The sequence below is a fragment of the Erithacus rubecula genome (assembly GCF_903797595.1).
Source record: "Erithacus rubecula genome assembly, chromosome: Z".
NCBI classification, from domain to species: domain Eukaryota; kingdom Metazoa; phylum Chordata; class Aves; order Passeriformes; family Muscicapidae; genus Erithacus; species Erithacus rubecula.
Window position 1 is genome coordinate 24,364,427 of NC_136661.1, and position 25,258 is coordinate 24,389,684.

The following is a 25,258-nucleotide window of genomic DNA, read 5'->3' on the forward strand; positions in this document are numbered from 1 at the left end:
CCATGAGAGGTAAGTTGAGACTGTTTTTCTTCACAGTCCTGTGCAACTCGCCTCCTCCCCTGCAAAATGCGGGCTGATCCTGGCAGCAAGGCAGGGAGAGGAGGAGGCTAATCCTGAGGGCTAGCTCAGAAATTTGGCAGGGTTGGTGGCACTCAAACAGCTCAGGCAGTGCTGCACAACCACCCATAACCAGTGCCCTGCTGCAAAGGCTTTTGCCAAAGCTATAGATTTCCCAAACAAGCCCTGCCTGAGACACGATCTGGGCACCCTGTGCTGGATGGGGACAATGGATATGGACGTCTCTGTGTCCCAGTGCTGGGCACCTGCTCTGGTGCACAGCATTGCCTGACGGAAATTTTTTAAACCAAGTATATCCCAGGCCATGCTCTCCAGCACTTTTTTCCTGCTGGGCTTAAGCTGGTCCCTGTTCCATGCCAGGAAGCTGGACTCATCCCTGCCCCATGAGGATGCAGTCCATGGCCTGCTTTGGCCTGGCACATTCTCTGCATCTCCAGGCCTGGCTTGTACCAGCTCCCCTGGCGATCTTGGCACAGCACCACCCTGGGGAGGGTGGGATACGGCAGCAAAGGCAAGTTTGGATGTGCCTCTGCCTACTTGGGGCAGGGTGGGTCCAGGCAGGGCTCCAGGCTGCAGCAGGAAGCCTCTGCTCACTCATGGCTGTGCGAGCCACCAGAGAGCCCAAGCCTGCAGGAAGTGCCCTGGCCCCACACTGGGACAGGGAGGTGCCGGCACTGGGACTGGTCTCATGGTCCCTTCCTGTTTTTCTTCTTCACAGCTTGAAGAAAAAGTTGATTTTGGCATCTGGATCCCTCTCCTTTATTCCACATTGCTGCTCGCCCCAGCCCTCCCCTTGCATCTTCAGTCTGCTGAAAAGCCTTGTTTGCCCACATCCAGCACCAGTGCATCTTCCCCTTCAGCAACAGGGAGAGCAGCACCCAGCACCAGGCAGCTTTATACCTCAAAGCACAGAATTTGCTGCTTTCTTTGGGTCCCCAGGGTCTGTGCCACATTTACAGGCTGCTGGGGCAGGGAGCTGAGTCATGGGGCATCCCAGCAGGAAGCCACAGTGCAGGCAGGCAGGATATTGTGGTGGCATGCAGATCTCCTGCCTGTTCTTGGCATCTCCAGCTGCCAAATGGATGGCAGGTCATGACTCTTTACATCAGAGAGGAAAGGGGTCACCCTCCAGGACCATGGGCAGCAGGATACAGTGATGAGCACCAGATGTGCCTCTCCTGCCCTCAAGCTGCCCTGGTCACCAGAACTGGGTGTCCCTACTGCCTGGCCAGGCAAACCCCAGCTAAGGAAGGGGACATGACTTGACACATGAGGGCAACAGATCTATGAGGTCCCCAGCCAGCAGCAACAAACTTTTATTTGGAGCATGCCTGGACCTTCTGGAGTTTAAAAGCAGGCAGAATACAGGGGCCACAGCTGCTGTCTCCCATTTTCTGTCTGTTGTGCTGCTACATCTTGAGCAGGCTCTAAACCAGCACTAGATGCTGGGATATTACTGAGAATTGCTGGGAAGATACTGGGAAATTGTTTGCAAACACTGGAGCCACAGCTATGGGATGTACATTACCTGTGTTCCACAGCAAATCTGGACAACCACTGCCCTGATCCCTTCCATAGTGGCAGAACAGTGGGATCTGGTGGTGGTAAGAGGAGGTTTCCAATGGTAAAGGCTGCCTGTGCCACACTGGGGACTGAGAAGAGACAAGGGTGACCAGGACTGAGAAGAGACAAGGGTGACTGTGTGACACATTAGAATGTGCCTTGGTTGGGTTGGATGCTGGGGACCAGAGCCCAGCAGATGGTGGCAGTGTGATAAAGCTGGAGCTGTCAACCTGGGAATACACCTGGGAGTGGTGATGTGGCTGCTGAGCCTGGAAGTCCAGGCAAGATCTGGCTCCTTATAGCTCCCCAAACTGGTGATCTACCTTACCTGCCCTGTGGAGAGCCCTGCTCTGGACCAGGGATAGTGTCACTCCAGCAGCACACTTCAGACAGAGGGTTGAACCCCATCTCTCTCATGTGCTCATGAGGGACAGTGAGGGGCTGCAACCCCACAAAGCCAAGCACAGATCCCACAACCAGGGCACCCAGAGAGAGCAGCAGGGAGCCTGTGGGCACACAACACACCAGAAAAGGTACAGCCTGCCCCAGTTCCCTCCAACCCAGTCCACACAAGGACCCTTTGTGGGTGCCCCCAGTCCAGGTTTCTTCTGCATTGTAGGCTCATGGGCAGCCCCAGGACCCAGGTGGGTCCCCACCCTGGCTCTGCTCCCCGTGCTCCACGTGTTGTCACTGTCTGAATTTCCACCCAGCTCCATCTGGATCTCGTTGGGCTGCTGGCACTGAGCACTGGGGTCGGGAGGTGCCAACACATGGAAGCCATTAAGAGGCTGGGTTGGGGTGCAGCAAGGGGGCCACATGCAGAGCAAGGGGGGCTGTGCAGAGGGTCCTGTCTCAGCTGTCACGCTCCCTCAGCCCCTCCAGGCAGCTGAACAGTTTGGGAGGCAGCCCTGCTGCCTGTGCACCTCCTGCAAGGACCATTCCCAAGCTGGCACTCACTGTTCCCTTGGCCCAGCATCAGCTGCACAGGGTTTTTGCCTGGACAGTGCCAATGGCAGCATTGGCATATCCCCTTTATTAGCATCGCTGCTCCGTCCAGCCACAGCACGGGGGATTGGGGCAGAGGGAAGGGCAGGGGGTGTTCTGTTCCGCCTGCTGGCGGCTGGTGCGGGGTGACAGGCACCCCTCGGTCTGGCACTGATGCCCAGCACCCCCGGGAGCCCACACCCATGGTCCCCCTCAACACTAGGCAGTGAAGTGGGGCTGGCTCAATGTCTTATCCCCATTTGTTTAGCAGCGCTCGGAGGTGGAGCTGGCCTGTCACCCTGAGCCTGAAGTGACTCCAGCTGGCTCCTGGTGGGCTCAGGCAGTCCAACGCTCCTGAGAGCAGAGCCTCTCTCCTTAGGATCCATCCTGCTACCCCAGGGTGCTGGGGGCTCCGGCAATGTCCACAGCTGTGGGGTGACCCGGGAGGCGTGGGGTCCTTGGGGGCCAGCAGTGGCATCAAGTCCCACGCGTGGGCAAGCGGGTGCAGGGAGCAGGGATCGGCCAGGGCTCACTACAGGATCTGAGCTTCTGCCGAGAGAGAGGACAGGGGTCAAGGGGGACACTGGAGACACTGACCTGCCCCATGCCCCGCATTTCCTGCCCCACATTCCCCCCATTCCTCACCCCACATTCCCCCCCATTCCCCACCCTGCACCCCGACTCACTTGGTAGTGCCTTCAAGTGGGTGGCAGCAACCAAAAAGTTGGGTTTGGTCTTGTCCTTGCCATGTTTCCTCACCCGGAGCCTGGGGATGACAGCAATGGTGGCTGAAGGCCCTACGCAGCCTCCTGAGCATCAGGATTGCCCACATTCCCAGTGATCCTGCTGTGTTTCCATCCAGCTGTGCCCAGCTGTGCCCAGCTTAGCTTAACCTCTCCTGTGGGTCAGCTCCAGGGCTACAGCAAGAACTGGTCACCAGATAGAACAGGACTGGGATGGGAACAGGGACTGACAGCAGAGCCAGAGCATGCCAGGGAGATTCCATGGTGGCAGGATGAGAGGTGACCCGGGGACAGTATTCCCAGGGAGCAAAGGCACATGCAGGGATGTCTCTGCTGACTCTGGAGCATGAGACTCCCCAGCAGGAGCCTTTGGGATGATGTTAGAAGGAGCAGCATCTGAGGGGATTCATATAAAGGTCCCTTGGATCTTAGAAAGAGCCCTGGCAGGCTGGGGGGTAACAGGTGTGCTGGGAAGAGGCACTGGTGTGGCATAGGGGCAAGGGCAACGTAAACCACCCTACAGGGCATCAAGTGTGTTTTGGCAGGGATCCCAGAGCAGGGCTGGGGGATCACAGGGCACTCCATGTTGAGGGTTCAGAATGGCATCATACAGCCCCTCCTTCTCAAAACCCAGCCTACCAGATGAGGATGGTGATGACAAGAACAGCAGCCAGGATGAAGAAGGCAAAGATCCCAAGGGACACCAGGACAGCCATCTTCTCCAAGGGGTCACTGCGATCTGGGACAGACAGATTGTCACAGCTGAGGGATGCCACAATCCCCAGCACATGGGGGACCTATGGCAAGCTTCTGGACACACCAGTAGCCCAGCCACACACAGGCTTGGGGCAAGAGACCCTTCCCATTCTCTCAACCATACACAGGGCACTTCTGCCCACCACCCCTGGCTCTACTCACTGATGGGCTCAGGGTTGGGAGCCTGGGAGGGCTCCTCAGCCAGGCTCTCCAGTCTGGCATCTGTAGTGGTTTCTTCACTTACTGTGGAGGCCAAGTCTGGAAGGACAGAAGGGATGGAAACACTCACTAAAAGCATATTCAGCACCCCAGGGACCCACAGAGAGGAGTGTGGAAGGGTATCTTTGTGCCCCAGAGGTCCCATGACCCCAAGGGTGCCACTGTGGTGCTAAAGCACTGTGGTGCTTTGGAAGCCCTGATCTGTCCCAAGCCTGTGGGAGGCAATCCCCAAATGGCATCAGCACAGTTGCAGACTGACATGGGCTGGGAGATGTTTTATCCTCCTGCAGCTCTGCCTCCCGACCTTAAGTTGCCCTGGAGTTGAGACTGACTCTGGTTGAAACTGGGGGAAATGAGTGCCATGGGGAGGGGACTGAGGAGGGGCAGTTCAGGGGGACTTTGGGAGGGATGGCATAATGTGGTAGGCTGCTTCTCACCTCTGACTGGTGTTGCTCGGGCCTCAGCACTCCACTCGCTCCAATTCCCCGCATCCAGGAAATCCTTGGCACTGACTTGGACCACGTGCTCCAGCCCGGCGAAGGCATCCGTGATAACCTCAGACAGATTCACCGTCTCTACCTGTGCCAGGCAGAGAGGAGCTGTGGGGCAGGCAGGGGCAGGCCCCACTACCCTCCCTGGCCCCATGCACACCCGCTCCTGGGCTGGCACCCTTTCCTTGCACCCTTACCACGGACCAGGAACGGTGGATGACGGGTCGGTACTGGAGCCGAAATCTCAGCTGGAAGTGGGGCTCCTTGGGCCAGGAGGAAGGATACTTCCAGCTCACGTGGAGTCGCCGTGGGGCCAGGGGGATGGGCTCCACCACCAAGCCCTCTGGAGGGTCTGGCTTAACTGTGTGGGAAAGGACAGGAAGCCCCTGTCACCCTGCCCTGCCTTGCACAGGGGTGTAGGGATCCCCACTGCCACCCCCAGGCAACTGCCCGGGGATGGACAAACTGTGGGACAGACAGACAGATGGATGGGGACTCACTGATGGCCTGCATGGTGACATCAAGAAGGCGATAGCTGAAGCCCAGGGGGTTCACCTCGGTGATGTTCAGGCGGTAGGAGCTCCAGAACTCCGACCTGTGCACGGTGCAGGTGCCAGGGCAGGACGGATCCTGCAGGCACAGCCCCACATGCCCGTTCTTGTTCCTGCAGACAGGGAGGCAGGATGGGGACATGTCCTACCTGCTCACCATGCATAGTTCCCAAATGCTGCCAAGGAGCTGCATGGGAGACCCCTATGCCAAGACCCTGGGGGAGAAGGCAGCCCCTCTGGCTCGGCTGCACTCACCCTTCCCGAATCTGGCATATCCCTTTAAGCATGACATAAAGGACCCTCATCCCAGCTCCACACTCTGCCTGGGAAGGCCTCTCCCTGAGGCAAACCCTTCTCCCTAAGGCAAACCCTTCCCCCAGACTCCCAGGGCAGCTGGGAAGCAGCTGGCTCCCTGATGGAGCTCTTGCTTTGGAGACCCTGCTGAAGAGAGCAGCAGAGCCTTTGGGATGGGGGCCAGTGCTTAGGGAGCAGGAGCAGGATGGGAATCAGTCCTACCTCCGCTTTTCTTCGCCTGTCAGGGATTTCTTCCTGCCATGGAGACAGATGGAAAAGCAGATGATTAGAATGAGGGGGTAGCACAAAGTGAACCCCACTATGACCCAGAGGAGGGACAGCAGTCACATGTGACAGCATGAGGGACAGAGCTAAAACCATGTCCAGCTCTTCTAGTGAACAGCGTGGCAACATGAGCTGGGGATCCCAGGGAAAAGAAATGGGACATCTTTCCTGCCTTGAATTTCATCACCCAGCCGCAAAGACACAGAGACACTGATAAAAGCAGTTCCCAAGAGCCTGGCTTCACCCTTCCCCTAAAGCCCCCCCAAAACCCATGCTTCCACTCCCCCTCCCATTGGAGCCCCTGATACTCCACTCAGCCCCCTCCCCGCCAAGCCCTCAGCTCCTGCAGCTTTCAGCAGGGCTGTGCTTTATGAGTTCCATTGGACTTCAAAGCCGCCCACTAATTTGGCTTGCAGGGATAATTAGAAGCAGCAATGCTGTCAGGGCTCCTTTCATCCCAAAGCATGCCAGAGCGTGGAGGCTTGCAGATGACCTGCTTCTCTTTGATTGCCCCTCTGGTGCTGGCAGAGCTGTCAGCAGGGAGGGAGCTTGCTTGTGACAGCCCCCCAGTGCTGCTGAGACCCCCACTGAAAGCAAGCAAATGCTTGGTGCTCTGCTCACCCCAAAACAGGGCTTGCTCTGGGGTGCAGCACAGTCCTTGGGGAAGGAGGTGAACCCAGGGCACATGTGGGATGGCTAGATGGATTTGGCTGTGACCCATAACAAGCCCAATCCATGCCCTGTAGGGATACTTCACCTGTATGTGGTGATGTATCTGGTAGGGAGGAAGGTCTCCACACTGGAGGTCCAGGAGCAAGAGAAATTCTCATAGTCAGATGCTCTGCAGGACACAAAGGGAACTCCAGGCAGGTCTGGGGTCCAGGGGAAACAACAATCAGCCATGAGTCCCCCATCCCACAGCCCATCCAGCACACAGGGATGCCCATGCCAACCCTAAGCCCCCTTTTGGCAAGCCCCTGGCAGGTGTACAGGCACCACACTCCCCCTAGAAGAGCCCAGCTCACAGACATGCTACTCACGCCCCAGACGCAGGGACACAGTGTGCAGGAGGCCTCCATCCTCGCCATGGCAGCTGTATGTGCCCATGGAGGCCAGGCTGGCCCTTGGCAGCACCAGGGATCCCTGCTGGATGGCTGAGCCCTCCGGCAGCGCCGTGGCGCCTGCTCGTCTCCACTGCACTGGTGAGCTGAGCAGGAGAGAGCAGGCAGGCTGTCAGAGCACAGGAATGCCCAGGCCCACCCTGTAAACCATCCCATTGGATAGAGCTCTTGATATGCAGGGGAAAGACTTACCTGGCACGGACACCAGGGCATGGCAGGGTCACGTCTGTCCCCAGCTGTCCATACTGCACGCCTGGAGGGACACACATCCCCAGATGGGTGTTAGCACCCCACGCCAGGGCAGCTGGGGAGCCCCTGGGGCCGTACCCACAGTGGGTGGGTGCTGGCTATGGGGTCTTGCTTCATGCAGGTAGCACCACAGGGGAATTAGTGAGGACTCGTCCCAGTTGGGGCTGGGCAATGAACAGAAACACAGGTTGGCCATCACTGTAGGATGTAGGGCTGTGTTTCATGTAGCCCTGGTAGGTCTGCTCCTGTCTGGGAGAAATGGGGTGTCCTCATGCCTGGGGCATGGTGGGGGGTGCTATATGGGTGTGCTTGGTGGGAGTCTCACCTTCCTCTCCCCAGTCTTCAGGGATAGCAAAGGAGGCTGATGCCAGGGCTGCTGTGAGGAACACCATCACCCTGCCCAGGCCTGGGATGGAACTGTGCATCTGGAGAAGGCAGAGAAGGGCAGGAGTGAGTGTTATTCCCTGCAGTGGGGCAGCTGGTATGGTCCACAGCCCACAGCATTCCTGCAGGGCCATGGATCCTGCATCTCCCTCTCATCTCATCCCATCCTGAGGGGGACAGAAGAGGGACTGAATCCCAAGACCCCAGCTGGCACATCTGGCAGTGTCTGTGCCAGAGTCACAGCTGGTTCCTGGCTGCTGAGCAGCCCCCATGCCTAGAGAAGGGATGCAGGGGGCAAACACTGGCCAGCAGCTTGGGGCTGTGTGGGTTGGAGGCATTAAGGGTTCTTTGCCATTACAATCCTGTGCTGGGAGCCTTGGCTGGCTCCCAACCCCAGGGTGGTCCAGAGACCTGTGCATGTGCAGCTGGGGTGGGAAGGGACCAAGGAGAGATTCTGGCCTGTATCTATGAGGTAGTTGACAGCAATCAGATCTAAAGACTCACACAACCAGGGAGAGCAGGTGACAGCTCAGGTTGTACCAAGTCTCACATCGCTGCCCATGCCTGGACCCACTGTGAGCTGGTCCCGTAAGCCTCCATGTGTGGGAGAATGGTGCTGAAACCCCTTCCCCCCACTCAGTGATCACCAGTGAGAGGGGCAGGGGATGCACAGCCAGGGATGGGCACCCAGTTCATCGTGGGTCAACCCCTGCCACAGAGTGGAGCCTCCCTGCCAGCCATCACTCTATCCATCCCAACCTACACACACCACTGTGGGCACACCAGCCAGTGTCACCCTGTCTATCCCAGCCCCATCACCCATCTGTGCCAGCAAGCATCCCCTCCAGGGCATTCGTCTGGCCAGCATCACACTATCCCTACCAGGAGTGCCACATGGTCTCTGTCAGTTAGAAATGAATAATTTTTCCCTAGAAGACCCCCTGCCCACCCCTCACAATTGGACAGGCCTTTTCATTTACACCCACACTGCTGGGCTCTGCTTCCAACTGCATGCAGGGGCTGAGGGCACATAAGGCAGTGAGCTCCCTGCCAGCCCCAAGAGCAGGCACAAGACTGTAGGCACAAATCTGCAGGCACAAATCTGTGTCCCCCTGGGTTCAACAGCTGAGAGACTGGAGGGAGGGATGCTCTAGCCCAGCAAAGGCACCCCAGAGCAGCAGCCAGTTCCCCTCCTGTGGCCGAGTGCCCATGGCCACAGACCAAGCAACCCGGCGAAGGAAACAAGAGCTACAAGGCAATTTGCTGCAGGGGGGAAGGCATGTGGCACCCCACATCAACCCTGTTCTGAGCATGCCAGGCAGCCTCAAACACAAGCCCAAATGTAAATAATTTAATGAGGCTGTCATAAGCTTTTCCTACCAAACCACCCCAGAAACGTTCCCAAGAAATATCAGTCAAAAAATCTCTGCCAAAACTATGCTGGTAAGTAACTGGGAACATTTGGCCTGAAAGTAAAATATTTTGGTGATGGAAAAAAAAAAAAAAAAAAAAAAAAAAAAAGATGAAAATGAGTGTATTTTGTCTTAGAAGCAGCAACCAAAAATAACTCCAAAAACCACGTGGGCTAGAGCGAAGGAATAATTCTGGGGGGAGGAGGAAGGGGGTGGGTGTATGTGTGTGTGTCAGGAAGAAGGGAGAGAAAAACTGCTTTAAAATAAATTCTTCTCCTGACTATCCTGTTTTTTCATTCAAACACTGCAGAGGGTATCCTGCCTGTTTCCATAATGACCCAAGTGGTTAAGTCTAGTTAGGAACCACTAACCTAGACCCTAACCCTAGTGATCCCTAACTCTAACCCTAACACTGCTCATCCACATCTTCCACCCTTTATCCCAGGGTCCTCCCAGAGCTTCCCATCCTCACCCCAGCACCCCATGAGCTCCCCTGCCCCAGAGGGGCACCCTGCCAGCACAGTGTGAGAAGGCAGCACAGAGCCCCTCCAGACACACACTGACTCAGTAAACGACCCACGTGAGCACTGCCAAAAACCATCCCTGGGGACAAAGCATCACTGCAGGGAGAAGCAGCAGGGCAAGCCCTTCCTTGCCTGCCCAAAGGGGAAAGAGCCACAGAGCTGGAGAAGAGACTCAGAGCCCTCATCTGCCCCAGGTGCAGAAGCAGGGCAGGGGGCCAGGTGCTACAAGACAGCCTGCCCAGAAAGGATCCCTTATTTTCTGCCACCAAACTCCTTGGCCAAGGCAGAAACAGGCGTGCAAATGAACACAAGCATGTGAGTGGCCAGGCCTACCTTCCTTGGCAGCTCCACACCCCCACAGATGGGCACACAGGCAGAGAAAACATCCCTCGGTGCCTGCACCAGCAGTGACACATGCTGGGGACGCAGAGTCCCGACACAGTGGTGCTGGAGCCGAGCCGGGACAGAGGGAACAATCGGAGCTTTTCTTCCTCCTTTCATGCTGATGCTGGCCAGAGAGACGCCTGCCGCCAGTCGGGGCTGGGTGACATCCCGTTCCACAGCCAGGGCAGAGGGACCCAGCTCAGCCTGGGGGTGTGGTTTGGTCCCAGTAGGAAGGGCAGCAGGTCTGGATCCTGCTCCCTCAGCACGGGATGCTTGTCACTGGCATGGCCAGGGTGACTGGGCAGCCTCTGGCACCCGTGGATGTGAGCCAGAACTGCAAAGTGTCACCCTCCATCCCTCCCTGATCCTGCTGTTCTGCTGGGCACCATCTGAACTCATGCAAGAGTTTTTGGGCAGTGGTGATGAGAAATCCTGACATAAGCTTCTTTCTGTATTCAAACTGAACTACTGTAAAAGTTCCCTCAAAATCATGGCCATGTGCACCGGCACCAGTGTCCGCGTCGGGTGTGACAGTTCCCTGGGCACAGCTGCTCTGTGCCATGCCCTGCTGTGGCCTGGCAGAGCCCAGCACAGATTCCTGGGGGAAGCCAACTTTCCATTGTGCTCGGTGATTTGAAAGACATTGGGTTTTGTTTTCCTATTTATTTTTTTTTTTAATTCATTTGAAGTTACTCTTCAAAGCAAACAGGCTGCACACAGAACTGGGGTGGTGGGGACAGAAGCAGATGACACCATTCCTCAAGGCTGCAGATGGCAGCGTGGAGATGTGGGATGCTTCCCACCAAGCACAGAAAACTGGGGTGCCTCTTAACCTCTTCCTAGGGTGGTCAGGGGCAGCACTGCTGCAATAAAGACATGGTAAATAACCCAAGAGCCCTTGGCAGCTCTGCCTATCCTGTGCCAGGCCCTGATGGAATGGGCAGAGCCCTGAAGTTGACTCTAATGCCCAAGAGATGGCACCACCCTGAGTATCCCCTGAGCTATGGGAGCATCTCTGACCCTGTGCTACAAACCCTCCTCTCTGCCAGTAACTGCTGTAGGAAAAATGTCCTATGCTGAAATGTGGAATGCCACAGGAATTCCCCTCTCCTTGTTTCCCTGTGGGGAAATGTGCCTTGGGAGAAGTCCCTTGCTAATCCCTCTGCACCTGACAGGCCTGCAGAAGCACCATGCCTTGCTCTGAGGAGCCATGGCACAGTCTGAGTGCATCCCTGTGGCTGCTGATCTGCCTGGGGCCCTGGAATTCCCCATCCCTGCAGCACTGTTGACTTCCATAATCACTGTACCAACGTGTGCCTGGGAGGGGAGCATCAGCTCCACTGCTGGCTGGTCCCCTGCAACAGCCACCCCTGTCCCCTGAACGCTGCTGGCACCCTCCCTGGGTGCCCAGAGAAAGCCCAGCAGTGGGTGCTGGAGAGAAGCACGTCCCCCACCACCACCAGGGCCAGACACAACCTCCAGGACTACAAGCAGCACCTGAGGCAGCACCTTGCCCACCTTGGGCACTGTGGGGGTGATGCTCTGAGCACTGTCTCCAGTCCCCCCCACTCCCACTGCCTTGGGGCCTCAAAAAAGGCTGTTTTTCTCTGCACCACTTTGTTGGGGTGCATGGGCCCCCACACCTGCTGTGGGGGTACCATGCCATGCTGGGCTGTGCCAACACACACTGCATAGCTCCAGCCAGTGCAGTCCCAGCACACTGGAAATACCCCAGTTAAACCCGTAAAACCAGTTGGAGTCTTTCCCTGTGAGGCCAGTGCAGTCCAATAAGAGCTGTGCACAGTCTGAACATAGGACTAAACCCAGTAAGGTTCTGATGCATGGATTAACTCAGGGCAACCCAAACACTGGGAGGAACCCAGAAGGAGAATTAAATTCCACCCAGCCCACAAGGAGAATTAAATCCAATGCAGCCTAAATGTGTGGTTAAACTCAGCCCAGCCCAGGAGTGGGGCTAAACCCAGCTAGCTAAAATGGGAGGCTGGACCTAGCATAGGTCAAACACGTGGTTATGCCATGCTAATGTGGGGTTAAACTCGGCACAGCTCAGAAGTGGAGTTAAACCACATCTCAGTTCAAACACAGGGTTAATCTCAGCACAGCCCAGTCATGGAGTTACACAGTTGAAATGTGGGGCTAAACCAAATGCAGCCCTGGAGTGGAGTTAACCCCAGCTCAGCCCAAACATAGGGATAACCCCAGCATCACCCAAGGAACCAGTTATCTCCACAGCCAGACACAATGCACATCCATCCAAACTATACCAATCCCCCCAGCATCCACTGGTGACACCCAGCTGACCACAGCCCCACTGGTGTCCAAATCCAAGCCCAAGCCCCTCACAACCCAAGGGTCACCTCTCTCCTCTGTGGAGCCAGCAGCTGCCAGCAGCTCCTGGTGCTTGGCTTGGGGGGGCCCTGGACTCCTCGGCATGCCAGCAGCACCGTGGTGGTCAAGCTCTGCTCTTTCCCCAACGGGAAACTCTCAACCCAACACCCTGATTTCCGCTCTCCCCTGCTCCATCCTGCGGGAAGAAGTCTCTGGCTCCTGGTTGTAACTGGAGGCATCGGCAAGGGCCAAAACAGCGAGGGCTCTGTTAGCAGCCAGCAGCCCTGACACTGTGCCAGCTGGCAGCGTCTGCATTCCGAGGGGGGAGAGAAGGGGCACCCCCCCTCTCCATCCCCATCCCCACACTCCTCTCTCCGAAGCCACGTGCCAGAGACATTCCTAAAAATAATCTCCCGGCTGTAAAGAATCAGTGCTGTGGTGCTGGTGGGTTTCTTTACAGCTTGCAGATTATTTTTAGGGTGGAGGCATGGAAGTTGGTGGGAGGAGGTGCTGCATCCCCACTGTCCTTGGCACATGGTTACAGGACAGGGATGGGCACAGCGCTGGATCTGGGGACACGGGTGGGACCTGCCAGCAGAGAGCTGGGCCACCCTGTGATTACAGCAGGGTGGGAAAGGCTTTTCCTGTCCCAGGAACATTTTGGGATTTGGGACATTTTTCTGCTCCTGGGCTCAGCCCAGGATCAGCAGAGAATTAAGTGAACATGCAGCTCTCAGAATGGCAGAGCAGTCGGGTACCAGCCTGCAGCCTGCACTCCCAGGACCATCTGCACCTCCCATTACAAATCTCCCCCATAAGCTGGCCCTGGAGCTGATACAAGAGCACATGCATCCATAAATGTAGGGGACAGACACACATGCACATACCTGTGAATGTCCCAGGCACACCCAGCTGCCTCAGATGCTCCTGATGAACTCCAGCCTAGGGCTGGGAACTCTGATCAGGAGCAGGGCCCCACAGCATCCCCCACAGGCGATGCTCCCCCTTCCCTCCCCCTGCTCCAAAGCTGGCCAGAGCCCAAGAGCCATCAGGCTCAGCTCCATCCCTAAGGCATGAAGGCACATGGGTCAGCCAAAACACAGCAGGGCCAAAATAAACAGCTCACCTTACACAAATGCTCCCCCAGCTAGCAATTTGCTGTCACTCCTTTTGCAAAACAAAATCCCTTCTGGGCATGAGAGAGATTTCAGGAGCCATTAAGGACCACCTAGCCAGCCAAATAAAGCCACCACTAAGGGGGGCCCAAATAAAGCCAGCAGCAAAGGGTGTCCCCTTAACCTTTTGTACACCACCAGCAGTGTCCCTGTGAGAGAGGGGAGGGGGATGCAAATTTCAGACCCCCAACAATATGAGATGTGGGGATAATGGTGCCAGCCTCCTTCACCTGGTGGGATAACAAAACTGGCTTGACCTGTCTTCTCCAAATTCAACCCTTTCTGCTTTCATAGAATGATTGAAAAATTAAGGTTTGAACAGACCTCCAAGATAATCAAATTTGCTACATGGAGGCGGCTCAGGGGAGGCAGCTGGTTTGGAGGCATATGGCAGGAACAGAGGCTGGGAAAACACCTCCCTGGGGGCAGCATCCATGCCCCCACACCACACTTCTTGCCAAGCCAATCAGATGGCAGACCCCAAGCCAAAAGAAGATGGAAACATGGCAAAAAGAGGAAAGAAGGGGAAAACATGGGGGCTATAGTACAGAGCCAGGGGATGGGGGCTGAGTCCTGCCTAAGTACAGAAGGTTGGAAAAACACCATTCGGCTCATTTTTTGCTAGGGGAAAAAAAACCCAGCCAAGTTCTGAAAGATTAAGTGTGATTGTATCCAAGAGGGGGAAAGCAGCGCCATGCAGTGAGTGTGCTGACACATCTCTTTCCCCAGTGCTGGAGAGAAGCCCCAGCCCCACTCGGGGCCAGCTCTGTTTACAGGCTCCTATTGTCTCTCTTTTTTTCATTTGGACTCCCCCCCACACACCAATGTTATACTTCAGAGTAAACAAAAGCAAGCAGCCTCTCACTCCAAACATTTCAGCCATCCCAAACTTTCTCTGGAGGGGGGCTGCCCATGGAATTTTCCTCATCCAAAAGAATTTCGAAATGTTCCCGTTGCAGCCTGCTCTGACTGGAGGCCAAGACAGCTCCAAAATTTTTCACGAAATGCTTGAGCTGCCCTGTGCACTGCCACGGCTCCGGCTGTGCCCCAAAGTTCCCTCCATGCACAGGGAGATCCTCTGGCCTGGCTAGAGGAGAACAGAGGCGCATTCCAGCCTCTCTAATTCCCCACAGCTCATCCCATTCACCTGAAGTGAGACAGCAGGCCTTGGTAAGGCTGGATCCTACCTTTCTATTTTAAGCTGCCACTTCAGTTCTTATTGCTCCAAGTCCGCAGTGCTGGTGCCAAGTACTTGGGTGCACCAGGTGGCATTGCACCCCAATAAAACACAGTATTTCCCTTGGCAGACAGCATCTCCCTAGCAGCAGGGAGAGGGGGCAGTGGGTGTCAGAGCTCCTCCTGGGAGTGGTCAGCAGCACCTTGAGCACTGGGAGCACTTTTTTCAGTGGTGATGCCTCTGTGGTGCTGCTGGGTCACTGCATGGGCAGGGACAAGGGAGGGATGGTGTGCTGCGTGCATCCCTGAGCATGGAGTGGGGGCACAGCACTGTGCCCTGCAGATAGTGTGTGGAAGGGAAGGCAAACTCCAGGATGAGACAAGTGGTGGGAGCCACCCAAGCGTGCTGCTGCTCCTTAGTGCACATTGTATGCACCCCAGTCCCAGGAGATGTGGGACCCCAGCAAGGTGAAGCAGAGACCCCAACAGCTCTCTTGGCTTTGGCTAAGTACAGATATGAAGTGAAACCCATGAGACCCTGGCCTAAGGGTGCCAGCACTGCTCTGCCTGCTGGTAATGGGGGAACTGGAGGTTGATCATGAAACAAATGAAAGGGGAAGAATCCAGCTAAAAAGCTCCACAAAATGCCAACAGTAGCAGGAAGAAGTATCAAAAGCTCAGTCCAGCATGGATTTGGATGTCAGTGCAAGCCATTGGAGTGGCCTGACATGCTGATGCATCCCTTGGCTGCCATCCAGAAGAGCCCTTGAATCGGTTTCAGTGGGTAGGTGGCCCTGTAGCCCAAAACACACCCTGACATGCTGGGGAACCCCCACATCCTCCCTCCCTAGGCACAGGCAGATTTTGGGAACTGCAACCCCTTGATGAACATGCTGTCACCCCAGGAAAGCAGAACACTGCTGGTACCTGCTGCATCTCCCACCCACAGCATCCCACCCTGGTGGGCGCAGAGCCCTGTGCCACCGCAGGAGCACTGGCAGGGGGGAGATACCTCAGCTCCACGCCGGGCTGGAATCTTGCTGAGGGACGGGGCTGTGCTGGGCGCCCCCGCTGCCTCTGCACCATCTCCCCGCGCCGCCTCGCTGGGTTCTCCTCCTCCACGGAGGCTGCTCAGTGGTTTGGCGTGGGAGCGGTCCTACCCCCCCAACCCCAGCAGCCCCCTCCCCTATAAAGGGGCCAGGCAGCGGCTATGTGGGGAGCAGAGCCCCCAACACAGCAGATGGGGTCTGTAAAATGAGGCTCCCCCAGGTGTGTTTGCCTTGGCCGGGGCTCAAGCCTGTCCAATTAGAGCTATAGAAAACACATCTTACAAAAAAATGAGGGGGGAAAAATAATCCTCTCCCCGGCACTGGGGCCCAGGGTTTGGCCGGGGTTTCTCGGCAGGCCAAGCGCAGGCGATGCAGGCTCTGCTGGCAGCAGCCTGGGGAGGGCGGGATGTTTGTGGATATTAAAATGCAGTCGTAAAATAGAAGAAAAGGGCAGCCTTGTTTCAGAACGAGTCTCTGAGGCTTTCCCCTCTCCCGTCATGCTCGGCACCTGGCCGGCAGCACGAGCAGCTCCCCCTTCCCACAGCCCTCCCAGCCACCCCCAGCTCGCACAAGGGCTGAGGTGCTGTCAGCAAAACCCCATCCCTCATGGACTCAAACTCAGTCTCCACGAGGGACCAGATTTGGGAGGGTCACTCTCTACAGCTCCCCATATTGGGTGAACATTACAGCTGTGCTTGTGTAACACCCACCCCAGCACATCCCTTTGTTGTCACCCCTGCAGCTCTCTGCTTTCCCTGGTCCACTGCCCTGCCTGCATGGAGCCAAGGCTGCCTGGCAGCAGCCACTGGCAACACCACCCGTACTCCGCTGGTTGGCCTCTCCCTGCCTCCCTGCTGGAAGCAAAATAAGCTGGATGGTCTTTTGGTCAAGGCTTAAAATTATTTACAGGCACCCAACAGCCCTACCCATGCAAAACAATGGGGACATGGCAGGGTCCCATGGGGCTCCTTCCATTCCCAGGGACCCCACAAACCTCTGGAGAAGCCCTCTCCTTGGGATATCTCCCCAAATCCATCCCTGAAGCAGGATATTGCCTCTCCACAGCATCTCCTCTGCCCCCGTGCTGCCATGTCAGCTCTGGAAAGTCTCAGCAGGAGGCTGGGAAGCAGTTCCAGGCATCAGCTCAGCAAGGGTGGCTCCAACCTGGCCCACCTGCTCAGCTGGGGATGCCCAGCGCACATCTGGCCTCACCATTGCCTTCAGCCCCTCTTCCCAGCTCAGTAAGGAGGGGACTTCGGGCTGTGAGCCTGGAACCTCCCCCCACCCATCCCCACCCCCATCCCTCTCCATTTGTCCTGTGCAGGATCTCCAAGCCCCCGTCCCCCTGCCCCACGGGTACCCGGGGAACATCCCAGCCACGGCCCAAATGACTAACGCCCCGGCAAGAGAACCGGGTGCCGTCGGGGCGAGCAGGGCCTGTCCCTTGGCCACGCTCCCTCCCCACAGTGGTGAAATCACGTCTGGAGAAAGCCCGGGGAGCGAGGCGCCGGGCCCCCCCGCCGCTGCCCAGCGAGGATGCTCGCTCCCCGCCCGCTGGCCGGCCGCCCCGCTCCGCACACCCCGCATCCCAGCGAAGGGGTGCTCCAGGCACGCAGCCTGCAGCACAGCCTCCTACCTCACCTCCTCCTCCTCCTCCACATCCCATAGCAGCATCCCAGCTGGGGAAGTGGCTGCGAGATGTGGAAACGCAGCAGCGAGCCCCAGATGCTCGTAAAAGTGCTCCCGGGAAGTGGGCAGGAACCTTTAATTTCCCTCTGACTTCTGTAAACCTGCCAGAGGCTGGGGGGCGATAGGGGATGGAGGGGTTAGGGGGGCTATCATTCTGGGTTCTGTAAACCTGCCAGAGGCTGGGAGGAGATGGAGGGGTTGGGGGAGGCTACCCCTTTGGCTGACACACCGTCCCCTCCACGGCAGAGCAAGATGGCTCATGGAAGGAGCAGTGGCTCAAGCTGCCTGGAACCAGCCTTGGGCAGCACCACAGGGGACAGTGAGGGACAGGCCACCAGCACTGGCCTCGACCTGGCAGCGGCACGTGCTGGGGGTGACTAATGTGGCTCTTTAAAGCCTCCGCTGCACGGGAGCGTGGCTCCGGGTTAGGGTTTAATTATCCGCCTTCCTCCGCAGCCCATGCTCTCCGCTCCCTGAGCCGCCACAGGGACCCCGGGAATGTCGTCCATCCCCGCCCGGCCGGGGCTGCTGGCATGGAGCAGGGCTGCGGCGGGGAACTGGCTGGGAGCACGCCGAGGCTGCAGCTGGGGGCTATAAAAAGCACGGCTGTGGTATGCAGAGAGGCACTGTGAGGGGAATAAAATAAAATCAGGTGGTGGATGAGTCGGGTCCTTGCTTCTGCACCAGGTCTGGCGATGGTGCTGCAGCCCCATCAGCCGTTCCCCACTCCCTGCCCGGCTGACAGCGGGTGAGGATGGGGCAGGGCAGAGAGCTGGGGTTTGGCAAAAGGTGGAAGATGCAGGGCTGGGTTGGCAGGGAGTGGAGAGGATCAAGGCTGGGGAAACAATCGCTGCTCTGGTACATGGGCTCCCGCCCGGGATGGAAGCACTGCAGCCACCTCTTGCCCAGCTCGGAGACGCCAGATCCGGGCACTTCTGGCAGTTTGTCCCACGGAATTAACCGTGGTTGACTGACAGCCAGAGCTGCCTTTGCCAGGAGGAAACCCCACCATCTCCCAGCCCTCGGATCCTCGTGGGGACCTCAACCAGAGGGGACATAACGTGGCAAGCTGGGTACAGAGAGGGCTCCCCTCAGGCTGGCAGGAGCTCCCTGCCCACGGACGTGCCGTGTTTGCACAAGTCTGAGCAGGGGAAGGTCAGATTAATTTTAAACCTGAATAAACAGGGAGAGAAGGCAATGCCAGAGCTCGCCCTTCTCAGCAGGGATGCCCAGCAGCAGAGCACAGCACCCGCAGCACAGCTCTGCCCTGCCCAGGGGTTCACTTCCCCCTAAGAGAGCTGGAACAGACCCACAATCAAGGGCCTCCCTTTTCCACAAGGAGCTCCCAGCTGAGTCAGTGTTGGCAGCAGCAAGAGTAGCTCCTGCTTGATTTTGCAAGATTCCTCTGGTCTCCACAGGAAAGCACCCACCCTGGGACCCCCATCCCACTGGGAACAGCACCAGGGCTCACTGGCTCCCTGGCTACAATGCACAATGTGGTCTTGAGAATGAACAAAGAGGAGAAAAGAAAATAGTAAAATTGTTTGTAGGTCAAGAGGAAAATGAAAAAAAATGAAGTTTGTGTTTTTCATGCCAAAAGGAAAATGAAAACCAAAACATTTTGTTCTAAATGATAGGCCTTGTTTAGTTTTCAGTGGTTTTACTTTTTAAAAAAGGTTTGAGTTAAATCGAGCTAAATTTGTCTTCCAAACATTACCTTGGGGCAGGGAATAAAATAAATTGGAAAAAAAAAAAAAAAGAATAAATCAAAACATCTCATTTGGAAAATGTCAAGAGCAAAACGCCACGGCTTTTCCAGCCCGGGAGAACCGCAGCCGGGCGCTGAACCCAGCCTTGGTTCACAACTTGCGACAGCCCCCCCCGAGGCAACTATTTTTTCCCAGAAAAATAAAGCAACTACTGTGCCAATTGATGGCTAGCATAGCTTGTGCCCTGGTGCCTGGCTCCCATCAGGGATGTCCCCACTGCCCATGCCGGTCCCCAGGACCTGCTGGAGCACGGAGAGGCCCTGCTACCACCAGCAGCCATGCGCATGAGCTCAATGTGAGCTGAGCTGCTCTCCAAAACTCCTCTTTAAATGTCTTTTCTATTAGGTCAGCATTCCTGCGTCGCCCAGGGAAGGTGGTTACGGCCGGCAGCCCGGCACACAGGCTCCTCCGTGCTTGCTGCTGGCGCTCCGACAGCAAGCTGCCTGCCCACGCTATTAAATTACTGAGAAAAAGGGATCGTTTCACCAAAAATTAGGTGCAGGAACCTCTCACACAGTGGCAAGGCGAGCTGGTAATTGGAAATTCATAGACCTGGCCGCAAATGCTGCCTCTGGCTCCACTCCACCCTCCTCTCGTTGTGGTGAGGGATGGTGGAGAGGCATTTGCTGCCATCCTCTGAAATGCTCCTGCTGATGGGGATGCAGCAGCCACGTCGCCAGCAGCAATCTGAGGTCCTCTGCATAACCTGGGAGGGTTAAATGCTGCTGCACAGTCCCTCTGTCCTTGATAGATGGGGAAAATAGATGAAAAAAGCTCTCAGAGACCTCTCCAGGCACTGGAGGAAGAAAGTTCTCCATGCATGGCTCACCATCAAGCACCCTGCTGGGGACATGTCTCATGGGGACACAGTTTGGGGATGCAGCTGGACATGCTGACTCAGTACCATCCCATTCTTACAGCAGCACCCAGGGGTGCTTCCCCACACACCTTGCCTTGCTCAAGTCCTTCATCTATCCACCCATCCATCCCAGGCACAGCATGAGCACCCCTGCTGCTCCATCTGAGCTTGGGCATCTCACCATCCTCCCAGACCACTGTGAGCCCAAGCCTCAGTGTCTTGCTGAGCACCAGGCACCTCCAGGGTAAACCATCCAGCTTGAGGAGCTGCCAGAGAACCCAGTGCATATCTGCAAACTCCAGTGGTGAAGGAGGAATGTGGATGTGCAGCAGATCAAGAGCTGTGTCAACAAGATACTCTGAGAGACCAGGCCCTCACACTGCTCCCTGTGCCAGCTCAGGAAATGGAGGTACTCATCTTCCTCGCTATGTACACTGATTTTTGGATGCTGGGGTGCAAGGACTGTGGGCATGGTCCCAGCTGGAGAGGGGAGATGGAGCTAGGCACACGATCAAGGAGGCCAGAGAAAACGGATGCCTCCCCTGGCACAGCCATGCTCCAGCCATGAAACTGCATAACTCAAAGCCAGGATGGGGTGGAGCAGCCTCAAGGGAGCCATGAAATGGCCCAGCAGGAGCCTTGCAGGAGCTAAAAAAATCAAAAGCAGCCAAAGCACCAAGGAACCCCCTGGGGTTGCGTGTTGGCCCTTGCAAGACAAGGATGGAGCAATAGCTGGGTCCATCAGCTCCTCCTAAGCCTTGAAGCCTCAGGCAAAACTCATGGAAAGCAAAGACTCCTGCAGACCTCCCCAGCAGCTGGGGGCTGGCCTGGGCAGTGTAAGGAAGGCTGGGGAGGTGCCAGCTGGCCTGGGCACCCTGCGTGACAGCAGCTTTCACAAATCCAAGCCGGGCCACTGTGGCCAGGCCATCCCTGGAGACCTTTGCAGGGCTGTTGCAGCACAGCTGTTGTGAGCTCTGTCGCAACACTGGCACGGCACTGGGCTGGCCTGCAGTGAAGATTCTTCATGACAGCCCGTTCTGGTTGTTCCTGTCTATTTTTGCAGGAAGGTAAGGGCTGAACTGCACCTTTCATAATGTTATTGAATTCAAAAGGCACTGATGCCCATGCCAACCTTTGTGAAATATGGACTGTGATGTGCCTATGGGACTATTGGTCTGGCCAGGATGAAAGCCTTCTGTCCCAAAGGAAGGGGATGGTGAAAGCACAGGAAGGCACAGGAAACAGCTGGACACGCAGAGCCACGCCAGCCCGGGGGCTCCAGGGATGCTGTGCCAGCCCTACTGCCCCCCACGTGCCCTTCTGTGAGGATATCCACACCCCTCAGGCTGCCAGCAGGGTGGCAGGCAGGACATTTCTGGAGCTCCCCAAGGTGGGATGACACTTGGCTACAACTAAGCACAATGCTCCTTGAAGTCAGTGGGTCAGAATATCCTCACCAAACAGCCACAGAGATGATGGTCAACCAAAGCTGGAAGCTTCTTCCTTCCCTTCTTCCCCTCAGTGTGTTGCCAGCACTGGCTTCTAAACAAGGGTTGGCATGCCTTGTTTGCACTTTGGGAGGTGAAATAAACCAGAAGATGCCCAAATGATTTTCCTTCCACCATAAGGATTTCATTACATGATGGAGCCCTGAACTTTTCCACCTCTCCCTATACGGAAATCTCTGTGGGTCCATAACAATTTTAATTAGGCAGTTTCTATTTTGGCTGTCTTCATACTGAGAAGAATGGACCAGAGCTGAGCAGCCTCTGGAGAGCCACAGGCTGATTTCCAAAGTGCTTTCAGCATCCTCCCTTCTCCTGGTCAATGCAGTCTTGCCTGCACGCAGGCCATCACCACCTGCATGGGACAGCCCCACGTCCAGCCATGTCAGATCTCCTGAGGTCCCTCCAGCCTCCTTGTCCTCTCCAAAAACCATCTTTAGGAAATACGTACAAGCAGGTGGACGCGCTCTTTCCCTGCCCAGACTCTTCCAAAATTCCTTAAAAGCCTTTTCAGCAGAGACCAATGCCCACTGCAGCAAGCCCAAGCTGTGCTGATCAGTTGTGACCAACGTGACCACAATGAGCAGTCCTGGCAAGATAGAGGCAAAGAGTAGGAGGAGCATTTTTTTTGCCATGTCCCAGATTCATACCACCTAGAGAGAAGGAATTGCACCTTTCAGCCCAGCCATCCCCCTGTACCAGAGAGCTTGGCAGATGCTCCAGGGGCTGCAGGTGCTGTGACCTTTCAAAAGAGCCCAAAGCTCTCCCCATCCCACTGCCATGCCAGGGTGACTCAGAGACCTGGGAAGCAGCCAAATTTGAGAGATAATTCCTATTTACACACTAATCTGCTCCTAATCTCCAGAGGGATTTTCCTTTTTCCATACAAATGGTCCATGGGAATCTGGCTGTTGGAGAAGACTCAACCACAACTACAAGGTATCTGTGCCCTTCACCACCTTCATAACCTGGATAGGAGAAGAAAACCATCACTGGGAAGGGCAGAGAGATTTGCTGGCAAAAACTCAGATCATAAGGTCATGGCATCCCCGGCCAGACAGATTTGGTGATTTTCACACAAGTGATGCTGTTGTAACCACAGGAACACTTAGAAAAACCAAAAACTCTCTAAACATCCCAGCAAGCCAACTCAGACATCCCAGGGCTAATCCCTTATGCTGGCATTGTATCAGCATCCCAAATGCTGCTGAAGCCCCAGTGTGTTGCCTATAGGGCAGAGCTCCCATACCATCCAAACTCTGCCCTTGGCTATATCTTGGGCAGGGGCAGAGCCACTCTCTTTCATGCCTAAAAGAGGAGGGGAGACAAGCTGTGAGAGATGCTGATCCAAAGGGAGAAAAGCAGAGACACAAGCCAGCACCTGCCCCATCTCACGGGGAAGCATCTCACAAGGGGTTTTCCTCCAGAGCCAAACCCGTGGGAGAAGAGAAGGTAAAAATCCTTTGGCTTGCTTAACCTAATGAGGAAGCTATAAATATAGCAGGGTAAACACCAGAGAGGGAGAAGAGGTCTTGAACTAAAAGCACAATGTTGGCACAAACCCACAGGGGAATAAGCTCTCCAGGAATGCATTCGGCAGGAAACAGGAGGGAGGTTGAGGCCTGTGTGAGCAGGAAGAGCCTGGAGTTGCCTTTGAACAAGAGCAGAGTGGAAATAAAGGGTTTGAACTGAGTGCTAAGCTAGTTCATGGCAGGTGAGGATGCCCTGCACTGTTGCCATCCATGAGGGTTTCCCCACACAGGTCCAAGCTGTGTGAGAAGGGCAGGGGAAGCAGGACACCTTCACGTGTGGGCTGCAGGTGTGGGCCAGCTGGGTGCCCACCCAGCATGATTGCTTCTGATAAACCCAGCAGCTGCAAAGGGGAACTGCTGCTGCTGCTGCCACGATGAGAACGGCGGGGAGACTCGCGCCGGGCTGTGAGTCATTCATTCATCCTTCAAAAACAGGGCCTGCGCTCAGCCAAGCATCCTCCTCCCCCCGCTGCTGGGACAGCTTGCTGGGACAGGGAAAAAGTGGCTTATTAGATATAATCAAGTCAAGTTTTCCCCTCCCTGTGAGGTTCCTCTTCCTGGAATAGGAAGCACAAGACCAGAGCTGCTTTTCTTCCACCTTCCTGCAGGCTCTGCTGGAGCTGCACCCTCCAGGGAGTCCTCCCCACCACCCCACTGAACCCCACAAGCCCTGTTCACCCACTGCTGGTGACATCCAACCCTGAGCACAACCCTGCTCTCACCAGTTAGAACTTGTCCCCCACCTCCAGTCCCACTTTGGCTGTCAAGGTTGGTTTGCAGCTCACTGGAGAGCACATACTGCCCTTTTTGTTTCTGCCCCAAAAGTGCCACGGTGGTGGGGCACAGGGTGTCTGGGTGATAAGGGGGATTTGTGACCATCTCTCATCCTTGTCCCTACCACAGCAGGGCCTCCACCAGCTCCCAGCTCCCTGTGAAGCTCCTCTCCCTGTGCCAGGCTGGGATGCTGTGTGCATCATGTCACTACCCATGTAACCTCGCTGTGACCTGCCCTCCTGTAAACAGGTAGAGTGCAAACACGCCACCTCCTCCTGCAAACACAACAGTCAGACGTGGGGCAGTCACCTCCTGGCTCACAAAGCCCTTGGGCAGCCCCAGGAGTTTTAGCCCTGGCTGTGCCACCAGTCCAACACCATTTCCTGTGCATGGCAACACATCTGAGCTGATGCAGCGCTGGGGTTCTTCCCATCTATGGGACCAGGCACAAGACCTCATCACAGTGGGGTCACAGCTGCTGGCAGTGATGTCCAAGCCAAGCTTAGCCCCACGGACATCTCTGATGGCTTTCACCAGCCTGGAGGCAGAGCCTGCAGGGGACCCGGTGGGTGACACAGCCAGCCTGTGAGGGTGGTAGTGGGCACAGCCCAGGACTGGCCACTCATTGTGGCTGGCACAGGACAGAAAGCTGGGATGGAGACAGCATCTCGGGGCAAGGAGGGACAAGGCAGGCAGAGCCCTGCCAGCGCCCGCGCATGGGAAAGCGCCACTCTCAGCGCCTCTCCTAATTGGGAGCAGCTTTTCCCTGGACCCCCCAGGAGAAGAGGGGGCCCTGCCAGGGGGGCGCTTTGCCTGGCATTCCAGTCTTTCTCCAGAAAACTCCCTGCAGAGACAGCACGGGTGTCCAAATCGGGAATAGTAGGGGGTGGTCTCTGGAGGCTGGGGAAGGGGCTCAAACATCCCACCGCAGGAACATCAATGCCCCGAGCATCTCCGGGCGAGGCGCGGAGAGGGGGGAGCAGCACTGGGAACCCACAAGCAGCCGGGAGGGACGGGGAGGGCAAGCTGCTCTGCGAGGGGACACAGCCTCACAAACATCCACACACACCCGCACAACTTTCTCCATCGGGGCAGCAAACAGCCTGACCGCAGCCGCGGGTCCCTCACCGCGCAGCCGGGGCGGCGGCCACTGGTTCCCCCGGCGGGATGGGGAGCGGGGGACTGTTCCCTACCTTCCTGCGTGTCGCCGCGGCTATGTGTCCATGGCGCTAGCGGAGCGGGAGCGGAGCGGGAGCGGGGCCGGGAGCGGGGCGCCCGCACCGGGCTGGCTGGGGCCGGCAGCGCAGGCGGTGCGAAGCCGCCGGGGCTGCCGCCGCCGCTCC

The 25,258-nt window shown here is 56.6% G+C and overlaps 1 protein-coding gene across 3 annotated transcripts; it reads right to left on the reverse strand.

Moving 5' to 3' along the window:
• Positions 1-817: 817 nt before the first annotated feature.
• Positions 818-25,258, reverse strand: IL11RA (interleukin 11 receptor subunit alpha). Of its 3 annotated transcripts, none has more exons than XM_079330790.1 (13): positions 25,109-25,258; positions 7,660-7,759; positions 7,278-7,338; positions 7,005-7,171; positions 6,722-6,836; positions 5,902-5,934; positions 5,335-5,498; positions 5,032-5,195; positions 4,781-4,922; positions 4,287-4,382; positions 4,008-4,107; positions 3,312-3,391; positions 818-3,174 (listed from the first exon to the last, which is right to left on the reverse strand). In XM_079330790.1, the coding sequence occupies exons 2-13, from the start codon at positions 7,757-7,759 to the stop codon at positions 3,158-3,160; spliced, it is 1,239 nt and encodes a 412-aa protein (XP_079186916.1). In that variant the 5' UTR covers positions 25,109-25,258; the 3' UTR covers positions 818-3,157. The 3 variants fall into 3 exon arrangements, with proteins under 3 accessions (XP_079186916.1, XP_079186914.1, XP_079186915.1); XM_079330788.1 differs by lacking the exon at positions 25,109-25,258 and adding an exon at positions 12,417-12,641 and having other exon boundaries at positions 2,636-3,174; XM_079330789.1 differs by lacking the exon at positions 25,109-25,258 and adding an exon at positions 9,988-10,179 and having other exon boundaries at positions 2,636-3,174.

What these genes read in the sequence shown, in the direction of transcription:
- IL11RA (XM_079330788.1), bottom strand. Translation starts at nt 12,626, where the DNA reads ATGCCTCCAGTTACAACCAGGAGCCAGAGACTTCTTCCCGCAGGATGG. An exon ending in TGTGTCCCTGCGTCTGGGGC is followed by an intron (nt 6,837 to 7,004) that starts GTGAGTAGCATG and finishes CCTGGACCCCAG; the next exon opens with ACCTGCCTGGAGTTCCCTTT. An exon ending in TCCCAACCCTGAGCCCATCA is followed by an intron (nt 4,108 to 4,286) that starts GTGAGTAGAGCC and finishes TGTCTGTCCCAG; the next exon opens with ATCGCAGTGACCCCTTGGAG.